Below are 14,472 nucleotides of genomic sequence, written 5' to 3' on the forward strand. Positions count from 1 at the left end.
TTACTTCAGGCTTTTCTTTGTTTTTCTCTCTTTGTTGTCAGCATTTAAGATCTTCTAAATCACACTGCATTTTTTGAATCCAGTTTCTTTCATAACTCTGAAGCTTGTGAATATTTTTCCCATTACTGTCATCGACATTTACCTTGCGCACATCACCGAGCACATTTGCACACACCCTTGTCCTTAACCGCGACATCCGTTTTAACCTGCCCATAATTAAACATTTGAAAGCTGCTTTTGTTCTCGGTGGAAGCATGCGTGCTGCCTTTAAAAGTTTAAAAAACGCCGAGATCTTTGATTGGTTGCTGGTTGATAATATAATTGAGTAACCTGTGTAAGTGGTCAAATATAGAGATTTCTTCGAAGGAGACAGGCTTCTCGTTTCTTTAATAGTTCTTTAAAGTATCTTCTCTGACATCTCTAATATTTTAACACTACTTTTACACTTCTGACATTGGACTAATCAGCCATATTCAAAAGAAGATGTTTCAGAAGTGTTTGGCGTTTCTCATAATTTATCTCGTCACTGAAATGTCTTTGACACTCTTGTTGCCAAGTGAACGAGAGGACGTGATGGGAAAGTACTGGTTTATGAACAGATATCAGTGTGAACGACTTTGTTGGTACCGGAAACTGTGTAAGACCTACTCTTACATCTACAACAGGACCCTGGCCACTGATGGTAACTGTGTTCTACACGCTGACAACATCTCTACAAACACAACAAGCGGGGTTTCTACAGCCTGGATTGAAAGGGAAGCTTTCTGGGACACTGAAGTATGTCCTCAAATTATATTTTTCTTTATCTACTCCAAGTATATTTTCTAATACTGATCTTCTAGCTTTATTATTACCTTCACTGTAGGATGATCTATCACTCCTTGACACATTGTTAAACTTTTAGCCGTTAGAATACTTTCCAGATATTCTCTTCAAACGGTTTTACATATATCATATCTGTCATCATTTTTTAAAATTTGTTCAATTTGCTTAAAAAAGTTTTGTTATTATGAAAAGTAATGAATGTTTCTCATAAACAGCTCCAGGACAACGGGTGTCGTAGCCGACCCTGTAATGAAACTCAGGTGTGTGTGCCCACCTTTGACCCTCCCTTCTACACATGCCTGCCGTTTCCTGCAGGTAATTATCAGATTATCAATTATTAAAATTGCAGGTTATCAAAGACTCTGACAGAGGCCTCAAAGTAGACTGCTAGTAAGTTGTACAGAGTATACCAGACAGGAAACTTTTAGACATGAAGACCTTTAAAAAGTAAAAACCTTGAAAAATATCAACTGATAGGCGACGTTAAATAATGTGTTTTACGGTATCAGTAGTTATGCATTGTTTACTAAGAAAGATATTCCAAAGCACACAATAGTGACGTGAAATAAAAACAACCGCTACTGGCTCTTTTCTGATGCTAGGAAAGGAATTTTGCTGAAGTAAACTGGATGCCACCGATGAATATGTCAATGTAAGAAAGAAGTCAAATTTTCCTGAAAAAGAACAAATTAATTAAATTTATTAATGTTAATATAAATTCGTTAGTATTAAACTCTAAAAGCAGTGTTTTTAATTAGTTCTTTCAATGCTTTTCCTTACTCTATTAATATTTGTTAAGTCTGGAACGTATTGTCCTTCAGCGACTATCCCCTCATAACCAACCCAATTATGGAAACGTATGATGTACATCTGTAAATCTGAAGTCCTGATAGAAATCGTTTTGAAGGAATATTACCGTAAAATATTAGACGGGATCAGTGGCCTTTGTATAACTTAACAAAAAGCGACACAGGCAGACATTTGTTAACACCACGCTGAGTCAATGTCCATTTTTTCTTACTTGTAACACAAGTCTTCCGTAGTTATCGTCATTTACATCGACAGGACCTGCAACTCGCTTAATGGAAGACTACGAGTGCTATGCGCGTACAAGACAGTTCTATCATTTCAATCTCTTGCGACCTTTGTTCCTACATTTACTATGACTAGAACATTTTTAATAAACCTGATTTTGGGTTCCATCCAGTCCAAATATTCATGATTTGTTTGATTATTCAATTCCAGAATGCCAAGCGCCCTCACGAGATGACGGTGTCTACAGTGATGTGACGCTACTCCAGGGTCAAAGGACAAACTTCACGTGCAGCTCGTCTCGTCATGCCGACAATACGGTCACGTGTCAAGTAAACGGAAAGTACAGCGACCCCAAAGGAAATTGTAAAATCGCCATCTACCACTCACCGGTTAAGTGAATATTATACCTTTACATTTTTTTTTTGTTTTCTACTTTTTCTGCCTTACTTCGGTTGTTTTAAAGCAAATTACTTATATTCTTTAACTAAAGGAAATTATTTCTTCAATATATATCGACAATTAAACTAATGCCAACATTGTAGAGTGCAAAATGGAATGATGATTCTAAAGAAGTATGAATGTTTGCGCGCCTGCACGTGTGTGTATGTGTGCAGCTAATGTGACATTTTCGTTAACATGCAGAGCGTTCCCTTCAATGCCCCGTTACCAGAAGTCGTCAGAGAAGGATGGGAGGCTTGTATCAAAGGTATTTTTCTCCCCATCAACTATGGAAGGTAACGTTAGGCAGACTGCTACTTATCTTCATACAACATCCTCATACTGCTACACATCAGACCCCAATAAGCTCATCACTCGTCTCTGAATGTCCTGTCTGCAGTGTGTTCACGCACAAAGGTTTTTCACTTCCCAAACAATGCTCATTCCATGAATAGAACCAAGTTTCTGTTCATTATCTCTCCATTTACTGTGGGCCTTGTAACTTAGCTCCCTTTGTGAGCTCCTTTGGGTTGAGGGTTTGACTTGCACCTTACTGTAACAACAAGGTTGGTGATGCGGCTAACGACAGGGCTGATGCATTGCTGACAAAGGCAAAAGGCGCTTTTGTAAAATTCAGTGACCATAACTAAACCTTTTTATGGATAGGTATTTAAATAAAACGCCTCCTTCTGTTCCTCTTTATAAAATAAAAGGCACGAAAATAGAAATGACAAGTACCTCATGTACAGTAAAGTAGACTCTTTAATTACGTAAGACAATCTGCGTTTCCTGAACCAGACTAATGTCTGAAAGCCGATGTTAGAAACTTTCTTCTAGAATAAAAAAAAAAAAAACTTGCAAAAAAAGTAGTAGCTTTGTACTGCCAACCAGTCACCTTGTTAACAGATTAGACAGAAGGAAGCAAAACTATCTCACGATATTTCGATACACGGACTGAAGACGTTAAACACAATACTGTATCTTAGTTTGAGATTCTAAACCTGAGTTGTTTTCCCCTAAATTAAACTTCCTTTACACAGACGTGTTTAATGGTTAGAATACTTTGTAAATCACTTCTTTTAAATCTTTTCGAAAGTTTTTGATGGCTAGAATTGAGATGATTATGCTAGAGAAAATTAGTTGTTATAATTATTATATGGTTATTATAATAAAGTTGGTAAAATAATAGTAATAATAAATGCAGTATATATATATATCTAAAAGATTCAGATTCAGAATATAATTTAGAGGTGAAACTAAATGTTTATAGTCTTCTAAAGGAAAGTGATTAATCTCTATTTCTTCTGGGGATTGTTTATTTATCATGACAACATTTTCCGCCGCCATTTTGAAATCACCAGAACTCAAAGATTGTCTTGACGATAAAAAAAAAATGAAATTATCGTTAGAAGAAAGTAATTGTAGATAATTTATCTGAAAAATTCTTAAGATTAAAGTACTCATTCCTAGACATTTAATACTCTTTAGTCAAATCGTGCTTTTACAGGATGACTTTCAACTTTCACGATGTTCCGGCCGCCTCGTGTGATTACAATCGCACTAATGGTGGGAACGTCTACCTGTCACTGGAGTTCTTTTACTCCCTTGATGGAACATATCGCGATATGTGGTTTTTGCGTGGTATGAATAACTGTACTTGGCAGTTTTTTAAAAGGATACCAGGATCTGTTCCACTAAAGTCCAACGTTTACTTTGAAACTACTCTGAGGATCTTGTTCAACAACACATTACAGGTAAGTAGACAAGTACAGTCTGTCTGTATACGTGCGTGTCAGGCGCGTATGTGTAAGAATATTTTGTTAAATCGTGCATGTAAACATATGTGGTATATCTATGTAAGAAAAAACAAAATAAAGACTGCTAAAAGCATTCCTTTTTTTTATTCACTCATTCATCCATTTGTCGCTTGACGATTGACAGAAACCTCCCGTTTGGTTAAACAGCAGGACCGCGCTTGCTGAGCTTTTTTGATCAAGACCTTCTTTATTATGAACTTTCACATCACGTGCTATAACCACTCGTGCCAGACAAAAACCTTTTTAATTTCTGAGGTTAATGAGGAAATCCACAGTCAACTATTTCTGCATTCTCGTACAACTGGTATATGAAAAAAAAATGTTTTTTTTCTTGTTTCACTTTTAACAAATATGTTGCATTGATTAGTATTCTGCAAACAAGATGTAGAATTCTGAATTAGCGGCATTTCTCAAATGAATAAAGGATGTCTGAGGTTCTTTTTTCATTTTGAAATGAGTGGGTTTCCATGTTGCTGCTTCGGTACTTTAAGGACCGTATTTTTACAACTGCAAAATAATTCTGTAAGCTTTCTGTAGAAAGCAGACAAAGCTCTACAGTTAAATTCAATATTGTTACATTATACAGTATTAACCGCTTATGTAAAGACATTACAAAAAGCTTTTCAAACCACTTACTTTCTTATCTAAAACAGAAAGTACATCATTGTGAGTAGAAAAAAAATCATTTAAAAACTTATTTCTGTGATATTAACATGATGAAGCCGTGCTCCTCAAGTGGGATATTCATATACTACCCGTCAAAATTATTTAACTCATTTTATTTCGATCGACGCAGCAACTTTAACGGCCTTTCAAAGTTTTCAAATTTCTTTTCCGGTTTGTGAACGTCAGCAGTCACACATGCTGCTAAGAGGAAAAGGCTTTGAACAGTAAAAATTGCTTATGTTTACTTATCACATTATTGCTTACAAAATATCATTTCTGAAAAATGTTTATCTAAGTTGCACAAATAGAAACATGGTAAAATCTCAAAAGTAGGTTAGGAAAGGGCACATAACTACCGGCATTAGTTACACTAATGTTTGAATACTTGTATATTTAACCTAGGTAAAACCACAGTTACAACACTTGTACAGACGATACAAGGGGCAAGTTATAACGATGATGATGATGATGATGATGAGAATTCTCTATTGCATTAAAGTTTACACAACATACACAACATACTGCGCTATTTTCAATGCAGCTGACACAAACTTTACTTACTCTTTTTTTCTTGCAGATTATCTTCAAAAATATTACGACCTTTCAAATCAACCTTGGGTCAAACAACATAAACATGACAGGCGCCACCTACCTGGAAATCATACGAGATGTCCGACTTACTTACGTGGACCTTGGCAAAGGCTGCGAGTGACTCACTAACATCTGAGTCAAGACTTCAAAGAAAAGGAATCTGTAGAATATTTTAGCGACAGTTCCTGATTCACTGTTTGTGTTTTGCTTACTACCAGAAAATATCTGCCTGTAAGCAAACGACAAACAAAACAGCTCGACATCTGAGTTTATAAACGTAGCTTCTAGCGACAGTCATATTTTGTGGAAAAAAAACTCCGTGTATCTCTGTGTAATGGATCACCAATCGTCACTTATTGACTGTACGAAATCGAAAAACACACACTGGCACTGCACAGTTCTTTTATCCTTAACTCCTTACATTCAGGAATTCCTGTGTATCTTGTCACTTTAAGGCGATGGAGTGTCCCAGTGTATAATTATTTCTACCAAATTATTATTGCTATGGATTCCACGTTCACAATTTTCTCTGTTGGACACTAACACACAACTTTGCATAAAATTGTTACCTTTCGTCTCCACGTTTTACTGTGTATATTTTTATGACAGTTAAAATGCATTTAGTCATTTTCACTCATCCACTTCTTTGGTATGTACTGAAAACAAAAACAATCCACTAGCAATTACAAAATAGCAGCTCACTCGTAAACAGTTTAGTACTGATCTGTGTCGTTTCCTCATTAAACTTTCAGCACCTCAATGCCATTTATTAACAAAATTTCGTAGTGAGATGAATTGTTTTCATTCCTGTTTGTAAACTTTTTTCAATAAAATGATGTGTAAAAACGCTTGTCAGCATTCTATATCTATTGAAATATTTATAAATCATTGCGTGTGTGCATCATTTTCGCGGATATTCAAGACGATTAAACCGTGACGATGTTTTTGTTTCAACGGCGCTGCAAGCACTGAAGCAAAATACTCATATTGACTTGCTGAGTGCTGCACCATGACGTTCAGACCAAAGAGCTGGAGAGACCTTTTGGTGAGAATCGAACAACTCTCATATCAATTAACTCACAGGAAACACGAGGAGATTTAAGTAAACGAAATTCAAGGTATCTGCAGCAGACATCAATAATTAATTTGCCTGAGTTGCTTCTATTTCGTGACGATGTTTATGTCCTTAGATATAATGTTCTAAGTAGCTGCTCAGGGCCGTCGTTAGCGATCAGACAAAACACATACATGTCTTTTAATTGATGAACAATACCTTTGTGTGGCCAGGTACTCAAGCACGGCTAGGGATGGTAACGGTAGACTGCGCTTCTTGTTCGTCATTAAATGAAAGTAGTTCACTGCAGCCAAACTATAGACTGGGAATTGAGACTGGGAATTGAGAGAACTCGGAGACAGCTTTGAAACAGCATTGAAATAGCTCGGGGAGAAGCTTTTGGATGGTACGTGACGGGATGCATGTAGGAGCAGAAAAAGCAGACCTTAAGGGATCAGCAAAACAACCCAAAAAAACAACCAACATTAAGTTCTGTTGTCTGCCCCAACCGATGATGGACCTGTACTAATTCCTTCATTTTGTCGCTCATTTAGAAATTTATTTGATGACCACGTATGCTTAAAGATTGAAGTCACGTTCTTTTGTTAATTGGTAAATGGTTGAACCCTCTTTTTATTTCTTGTTTCATCTACATTGTTTTGGGCTCCGTTGCTAGAAATTTTAGACATGTTTTGTATGATACTGACTAATAATGTTTGAAGCTTACGTTGGTCCAAATGTGGCGCCTGTCGGCCCGCAGTGGACCTTCTTCATTGTGCAATAACTTGCTCGCCGTTGGCGTTTACCGTTAACTGTTCTCAGCGTGTGCGGACTTTTTGCCGACGGACGTTTCACCGACGGACGTTTCGCCGCATTATGTCAGAGAGAGAGAGAGAGCTTACTTACTTCTCAAAGAATGAAAGTAACTACTAGATTACACAATAATTCTTTATTTCAAACAAATTTTACACACAGACTTCACAGACAGTTCACTTGATTGTCACAGATTATGCGCAACAGCTTGAGAAAAAAAACATTGATACAATGGCGAGAGAAATGTGTGAGCTAACGGTTCACATGAGGAGGGATAGAGAGAGAGAGAGTTCACTGATACATTGATACAATGGCGAGAGAAATGTGTGAGCTAAGGGGCGTCACACACTTGACTTCGGCTAAAGGTCCCGCGTGAAATGCCGAAATGAAGTGCCCCGCGCCGAAACGTCCGGCGGTGAAACGTCCGGTCGGCAAAACGTCCGGCGGCGAAAAGTCCGTGTACCGTTCTCAGTGACATTTTTTTGAACTTGTGCCTCTTCGACTCTTCATCCTCATCGTCATCTGCGGGGCAAGTCAACTAGTCAAGCAGGAAAAAGATGGATAGTAAGGGTCTACAAGTCAAGGTATATAAATAAATGTGCAAAGACATGTACATGAGATCTTTCAAACATAAAATTTCTCAAAGTCACACAAAGAAACCTGCTCCGTGTTTGTGTTTTTTTATTCCCTTATGCTTTTTGTGCTCGCAGTCACTATAATACTAATGCACTATTCAACCTTTACCTTCACCACCTTTATCTATGTTCCCCACCCAGGTATACGAATTATTTGCAGCCAAATATCTTGGCTGTGTACGTGATGATCCTTGTGTCCAGCTTTTAAAGTTTTTTTTTTTCTGCTGTAGGCTTTACCAATGGCTTTTCGTTGTGTCTCTCTCTTTGTTGTCGGCACTCGAGATCTTCTAAGTGTATTTCCTAATCCAGTTTCTTTCACAGCTCTGAAGCTTGTGGATGTGTTTGGTCACAGCGCCATTTACCTTGCGCACATCACCGAGCACGTGTACATACACCAGACACTGCGTTAATGATTTTCTCCTCACAGGTGTACATTACAATCGTTACGCCATTGTTCTTACCGGCTATAAGCGCTCTTATCTGCCCACAATCAAACATTTAAAAGCTGCTTTTATTATCGGTGGAAGCATGCATTTAGCAGTTTGAAAAATTTAACAGTTTAAAAAACGCCGAGGACTGCGATTGGCTCCTGCTTAATAAAATAATTTAGTAACCTGTGTCAGTGGTCCAATATAGAGTTATTTCAGCTTTGAAGGAGACCGGCTTGCCGCTTTTTAAAATAGTTCTTCTCTGACATCTCTAATATATTTTTAACACTACGCTTCAACTTCTGACATTGGACTAATCAGCCATATTCAAAAGAAGATGTTTCAGAAGTGTTTGGTGTTTCTTACAATTTATCTCGTCGCTGAAATGTCTTTGTCACTCTTGTTGCCAAGTGAACGAGAGGACGTGATGGGAAAGTACTGGTTCATGAACAGATATCAGTGTGAACGACTTTGTTGGTACCGCAAACTGTGTAAGACCTACTCTTACATCTACAACAGGACCCTGGCCACTGATGGTAACTGTGTTCTACACGCTGACAACATCTCTACAAACACAACAAGCGGGGTGTCCACAGCCTGGATTGAAAGGGAAGCTTTCTGGAACACTGAAGTATGTCCTCAAATTATATTTTACATCTCTAGCTCTTTTAGTTTTTCTTTATGTACTCCAATTCTATTTCCGTAATTCTGATCTTCTAGCCTTATTACTTCCTTTAATGTAGTATTTATCAATCCGTGACACATAGTTAAACTTTTAATCGTTAGAGTACTTTCCCATATTTTCTCTTTTAACAATATTGCGTGTGTCATTTCTGTCATATTTTTTTAAACTGTGCAATTTGTGTAAATAATTTTTTTTATTATAAAATGCAGTGAATGTTTCTCATGAACAGCTCCAAGACAACGGGTGTCGTAGCCGACCCTGTAATGAAACTCAGGTGTGTGTGCCCACCTTTGACCCTCCCTTCTACACATGCCTGCCGTTTCCTGAAGGTAATTATCAGATTATCAATTAAATTCAGTGTTGTCTTTTACGGTATCAGTAGTTATGCATTGTTTCTAAGAAAGATATTCTAAGGCACAAAATAGCAAAATGAACCAAAAACAACTGCTGTTGATTCTTTTCTAATGCAAGGAAAGAAGTTTTGCGGAAGTAAACTGGATGCCACCGATGAATATGTCAATGTAAGAATGAAGTAAAATTTTCCTGAAGAAAATAATTCAATATTGTGGAAAACAAAAGTAATGAATAATTCAAGAAGAACAAGTTAATTAATTTCATTAATATTAATATGAATGCGTTAGTATTAAACTCTAAAAGCAGTGTTTTTAATTAGTTGTTTCAATGCTTTTCCTTCCTCTTTAATAATTCGTGTCTGAAAGGCATTGTTCTTAAACCACTAACCCCTCATAACCAACACAGTTATGCATACGTATGATGTACATCTGTGAATATGAAGTCCTGATATAAGTCCTCTTGAAAGAATGTTACCATAAAATACTAGACGGGATCAGTGGCCTTTGTATAAGTTAACAAAAAGCGACACAGGCAGACATTTGTTAACACCACGCTGAGCCATTGTCCATGTTTTCTTATTTGTATCAAAAGTCGTCCGTAGTATTCGTCATTTACATCGACAGGACCTTCACCTCGCTTGATGGAAGACTACGAGTGTTATGCGCGTACGAGAAAGTTCCATTATTTCAATCTCTTTCGACGTTTGTTCCTACATTTACTATGACTAGAACATTTTTAATAAATCTGACTTTGGGCTCCATCTGATCTAAATATTCCTGATTTGTATGATTATTTCCAGAATGCAAAGCGCCCTCACGTGATGACGGTGTCTACAGTAATATGACACTACTCCAGGGTCAAAGGACAGAGTTCACGTGCAACTCGTCTCGGCTCTGGGTTCCACGTCACGCCGACAAGACGGTCACGTGTCAAGTAAACGGAAAGTACAGCAGTCTGAAAGGAACGTGTAAAATTGCCATCTACCATTCACCGGTGAAATTACTATTATACCTTTGTATTTTATTTGCTGTGTTTTGTTTCTTACATCCGCTGTTTTTTGTCGACAATTAAACCAGTGTCAACAGTATAGAGTGCAAAGTGGAATGATGATTCTAAAGAATTATGAATATTTGCGCGTGCACGTGTGTGTGTGTGTGTGCAGCTAATGTGAAATTTTCGTTAACACGCAGATCGTTCCCTTCAATGCTCCGTTGCCCGAAGTCGTCAGAGAAGGATGGGAGGCCTGTATTAAAGGTATTTTCCTCCCCATCGAAACTGAAAGGTAACGTTAGGCAGACTGCTACTTATCTTCATACAACATCTATATACTGTTACACATCAGACCGTGAGATCATCACTCGTCTTAAATCTTGCAAAAAACAAAAAAGAAAAGCAGTACTTTTGTACTGCCGACCAGTCACCTTGTTAACAGATTAGACAGAAGGAAATAAAACTATCTCACGATCTTTCTATATATGGACTTAAGAGGTTAATACAATGTTGTATCTTAGATTGAGACTCTAAGCGTCTGTTGTTTTCCCTACATTAAACTTTATTTACACTGACGTGTTTAATGATTAAAATACTGTGTAAATCACTTCTTTAAAAACTTTTTGAAAGTTTTTGCTAGTATTGATATGATTCTACTAAAGAGAATTAGTTGTTATAATTATTATATGGTAATTATAATTAAGTTGGTAAAATAGTAATGAAAGCAATATATATATATAATAGATTCAGATTCAGAATATAATTTAGAGGTAGAACAAATGGTTCTAGTCTTTTAAAGCAAAGTGATTAATTTCTATTTCTTCTGGGGACTGTTTACCACCTTATTTATCACAACATTTTCCCCCGCCATTTCGAACTTACCAGAACTCAAAGATTGTCTTGACGATAAAAAAATTATCTTTAAAATAAAGTAATTGTAGATAATTTAACTGAAAAATTGTTAAGATTAAATTACTCATTCATAGACATCCAATACTCTTTACTCTAATTGTGCTTTTGCAGGATGACTTTCAACTTTCACGATGTTCCGACCGCCTCGTGTGATTACAATCGTACTAATGGTGGGAACATATACCTTACACTTGATTTCCGTTACTCTTTGGTGGAATCTTTCATGAAATGTGGTGGTACCGTGCTGTGAATAACTGTCATTGGTCTGGTCCTTCAGGTGCACTAGGACATCTTCCACTAAATGCCAGCGACTACTTTGAAATTACTCTCAGCATCTTGTTCAACAACACATTACAGGTAAGTAGACAAGTACAGTCTGTCTGTATACGTGCGAGTCAGGCGCGTATTTGTAAGAATATGTTGTTGTATCGTGCATGTGTACATATGTGGTATATCTCTGTGAGAATGAACGAAATAAAGACTGCTAAAAATATTCCTTTCATTTTTTATTTATTCACTCATTCATCCATTTGTCGCTTCGCGATTGATAAAAATCTGCCGTTGGGTTAAACAGCAGGACCGCGCTTGCTGAACTTTTCTTGATCAGGACCTTCTTGAATTATGAACTTTCACATCACGTGCTTTAACCGCTCGTGCCAGACAAAAGCCTTTTTAATTTCTTAACTTGATGAAGAAAACCACAGTCAACTATTTCTGCATTCTCATACAACTGGCATATGATGAAGAATATGTTTTCTTCTTGTTTGACTTTTAACAAATATGTTGCATTGATTAGTATTCTTCTATCAAGATGTAGAATTCTTAATTAGCGACATTTTTTTAAATAAATAACGAATCCTTAAGGTCCTTTCCATTTGAAATGAGTGGATTTACATGTCCCTGCTTTGGTACTTTAAGGACCGTATTTTACAAAGGCAAAATAATTCTGTACGACTTGTGCAGAGGGCAGACAAAGCTCTACAGTTAAACTAAATATTGTTACATTATACAGTATTTTCCGTTTATGACAAGACATAATACAAAACAACTTTTCAAACCACTTCAAATCATTTTGAGTGGAACAAAAATCGACTAATGACTTAAAAATTATTTCTATAATATTAACACGATGAAGACGTACTCCTCGTCTAGTACTTGTCAAATTTATTTGTCCTTTTAGTTTGCTAGACACAGCAACTGATAGCGGCATTTCAAAGTTTTCAAACTCCTTTTCTGGTTTGTGAACATCTGGAATCAAACATGCTGCTAAAAGCAAGAGGCTTTTAACACTAAACATTGCTTATGTTTATTTATCACATTATTATTTACAAAATTTCATTTCTGAAAAATGTTTATCTGACCAAGTTGCACAAATAGAAACATCTTAAAAGCCGGTTAGGAAAGGGCACAATAATACCGGCATTAGTTAAACTTTTGTTTGTATATTTGTATATATTATTTATATATTTAACCTAGGCAAAACTATACAGTTACAACAATTACACAGATGATAAAAGGGGCAAATAATAACGATGATGGTGATGATGATACTTTGCTAATTCATTAACATTTACACAATATACCGCGATATTTTCTACTTCATACCACAGGGGAATGCAATGCAGCTGACACAAACTTTACTTAGTGACATAATGACAATATAACTCTTTTTTTTGTGCAGATTAACTTCAAAAATATGACGACCATGCAGCTCAACCTTGGGTCAAACAACATAAACATGACAGGCGCCACCTACCTGGAGATCATACGACATGTCCAACTTACTTACGTGGACCTTGGCAAAGGCTGCGTGTGATTCACTAATAACATCTGAGTCAAGACTTCAAAGAACAGGAATCTGTATAAGACTTTAGCGACAGTTCCTGATTCACTGTTTCTGTTTTATATACTACATGTATCAGAAAATATCTGCCTGTAAGCAAACGACAAAACAAAGACAGCCCGACATCTGAGTTTTTAAACATAGAATCTAGCGACAATCATATTTTGTAGAACAAACTCTGTTTATCACTGTGTAACGGATCACCAGTCGTTACTTATCGCCGGTACGAAATCGACAAACCCTCAAATGATTTTAGCTTTCAAAACGTCATTAACATTCAAGCCCTTTACTACATCAAAAACAGGCGCATATGCAAAATCAATAAAATTATTTAAGTATTTAAAACAACATAATGTAATTTAAAGGAAAGATGCAATAAAACAGTATATATATATATACAGAAATAGTTTACATGTAGGTCCCAGATTGTAATTGCTTAACTTACCTTACTCCCATGTCGCCCGATAGGGCTTTGTCTGTGTAGCAAACGTTTATAGATAGTATTTGTTGTTGTTGTTTATTGCAGTATTTCATTAAATATATACAGAACTTTTATTAAAGTTTGATAGACAGTTTAGCCGTGGACGTACCTTGGATTTCACTGTTTGTATAGTGAAAAGGGGATTTGTCAACGTACTTACATTTATTTTCCTTTGACATCATTACATATTTCTCAGTCATTGCTATTAAAATAAAATAGGAACAGCAGCATCACACAAATGCACTCACACACAAACAAACACAGGAACCACAGGTGCACAAACACACTTGCGGGTACATTACTGGTAAGAAATAACTCTAAATGTTTTGTATCAACAGCTGTTAGAAATTGTTACAACATGTTGTACTTTCTTTCTGTGTGTTACTTTTGTAATACGATTTCACTTCAAACTCGTTTCTGGAGTTGTGTTTAGCCACTGTTTCTCATAGCATTTTTTCTCTCTGTCTTTTATTGGAATTAATGTTGTATATACTGCATTATACTAATTTTTAATATTGAGAAGATCATATTTATATAAGTAAAGAAATTAAATATCCTTTTGGACCGAAGTGATTGTATATAAGAAGTTTGCAATCTAATTTGTTCTCAGAATTCTAAGCAGATATCTCACTTTCTGTCCCAAGATGTCAGGTTAAGGCATCATCAGAGTGCAACATTTTATAAGTGTATTGTTTAAACTTTAAGTATTTTTGTGCTTGAAAACACCTCCTTCTTCAACTGGATTCGTCCCTTCGAGCGGAAGAACAATTTTATATCGATTTTCTGTTTATTTTTTGTTACTTTCACGAAATTCTTGTTGCATGCTGAGCTTTATAGAGGTTTTATATTTGTTTTAGAATAACTACTTTATCTAGACTTTTGCATTTGCCTTTTGAAATAAATAC

General features: G+C 36.3%; 2 protein-coding genes across 2 annotated transcripts; both read left to right on the forward strand.

Moving 5' to 3' along the window:
• Positions 1 to 379: 379 nt before the first annotated feature.
• Positions 380 to 7,262, forward strand: LOC112570917. The gene is made up of 6 exons (XM_025249633.1): positions 380 to 777; positions 1,041 to 1,140; positions 2,071 to 2,249; positions 2,503 to 2,594; positions 3,806 to 4,052; positions 5,359 to 7,262. The coding sequence occupies exons 1-6, from the start codon at positions 484 to 486 to the stop codon at positions 5,491 to 5,493; spliced, it is 1,047 nt and encodes a 348-aa protein (XP_025105418.1). The 5' UTR covers positions 380 to 483; the 3' UTR covers positions 5,494 to 7,262.
• A 1,056-nt stretch (positions 7,263 to 8,318) lies between these two features.
• Positions 8,319 to 14,472, forward strand: LOC112570919. The gene is made up of 6 exons (XM_025249636.1): positions 8,319 to 8,933; positions 9,217 to 9,316; positions 10,141 to 10,334; positions 10,532 to 10,623; positions 11,355 to 11,600; positions 12,925 to 14,472. The coding sequence occupies exons 1-5, from the start codon at positions 8,640 to 8,642 to the stop codon at positions 11,491 to 11,493; spliced, it is 819 nt and encodes a 272-aa protein (XP_025105421.1). The 5' UTR covers positions 8,319 to 8,639; the 3' UTR covers positions 11,494 to 11,600; positions 12,925 to 14,472.

Source organism: Pomacea canaliculata, linkage group LG8 (genome assembly GCF_003073045.1).
Source record: "Pomacea canaliculata isolate SZHN2017 linkage group LG8, ASM307304v1, whole genome shotgun sequence".
NCBI classification, from domain to species: domain Eukaryota; kingdom Metazoa; phylum Mollusca; class Gastropoda; order Architaenioglossa; family Ampullariidae; genus Pomacea; species Pomacea canaliculata.

Coding starts and splice junctions, on each gene's coding strand:
- LOC112570919 (XM_025249636.1), top strand. CDS start 8,640: ATGTTTCAGAAGTGTTTGGTGTTTCTTACAATTTATCTCGTCGCTGAA. Junction 8,934..9,216: donor AAGCTTTCTGGAACACTGAA/GTATGTCCTCAA, acceptor TCTCATGAACAG/CTCCAAGACAACGGGTGTCG. Junction 10,624..11,354: donor CTCCCCATCGAAACTGAAAG/GTAACGTTAGGC, acceptor GTGCTTTTGCAG/GATGACTTTCAACTTTCACG.
- LOC112570917 (XM_025249633.1), top strand. CDS start 484: ATGTTTCAGAAGTGTTTGGCGTTTCTCATAATTTATCTCGTCACTGAA. Junction 1,141..2,070: donor ATGCCTGCCGTTTCCTGCAG/GTAATTATCAGA, acceptor ATTCAATTCCAG/AATGCCAAGCGCCCTCACGA. Junction 2,250..2,502: donor TCGCCATCTACCACTCACCG/GTTAAGTGAATA, acceptor GTTAACATGCAG/AGCGTTCCCTTCAATGCCCC.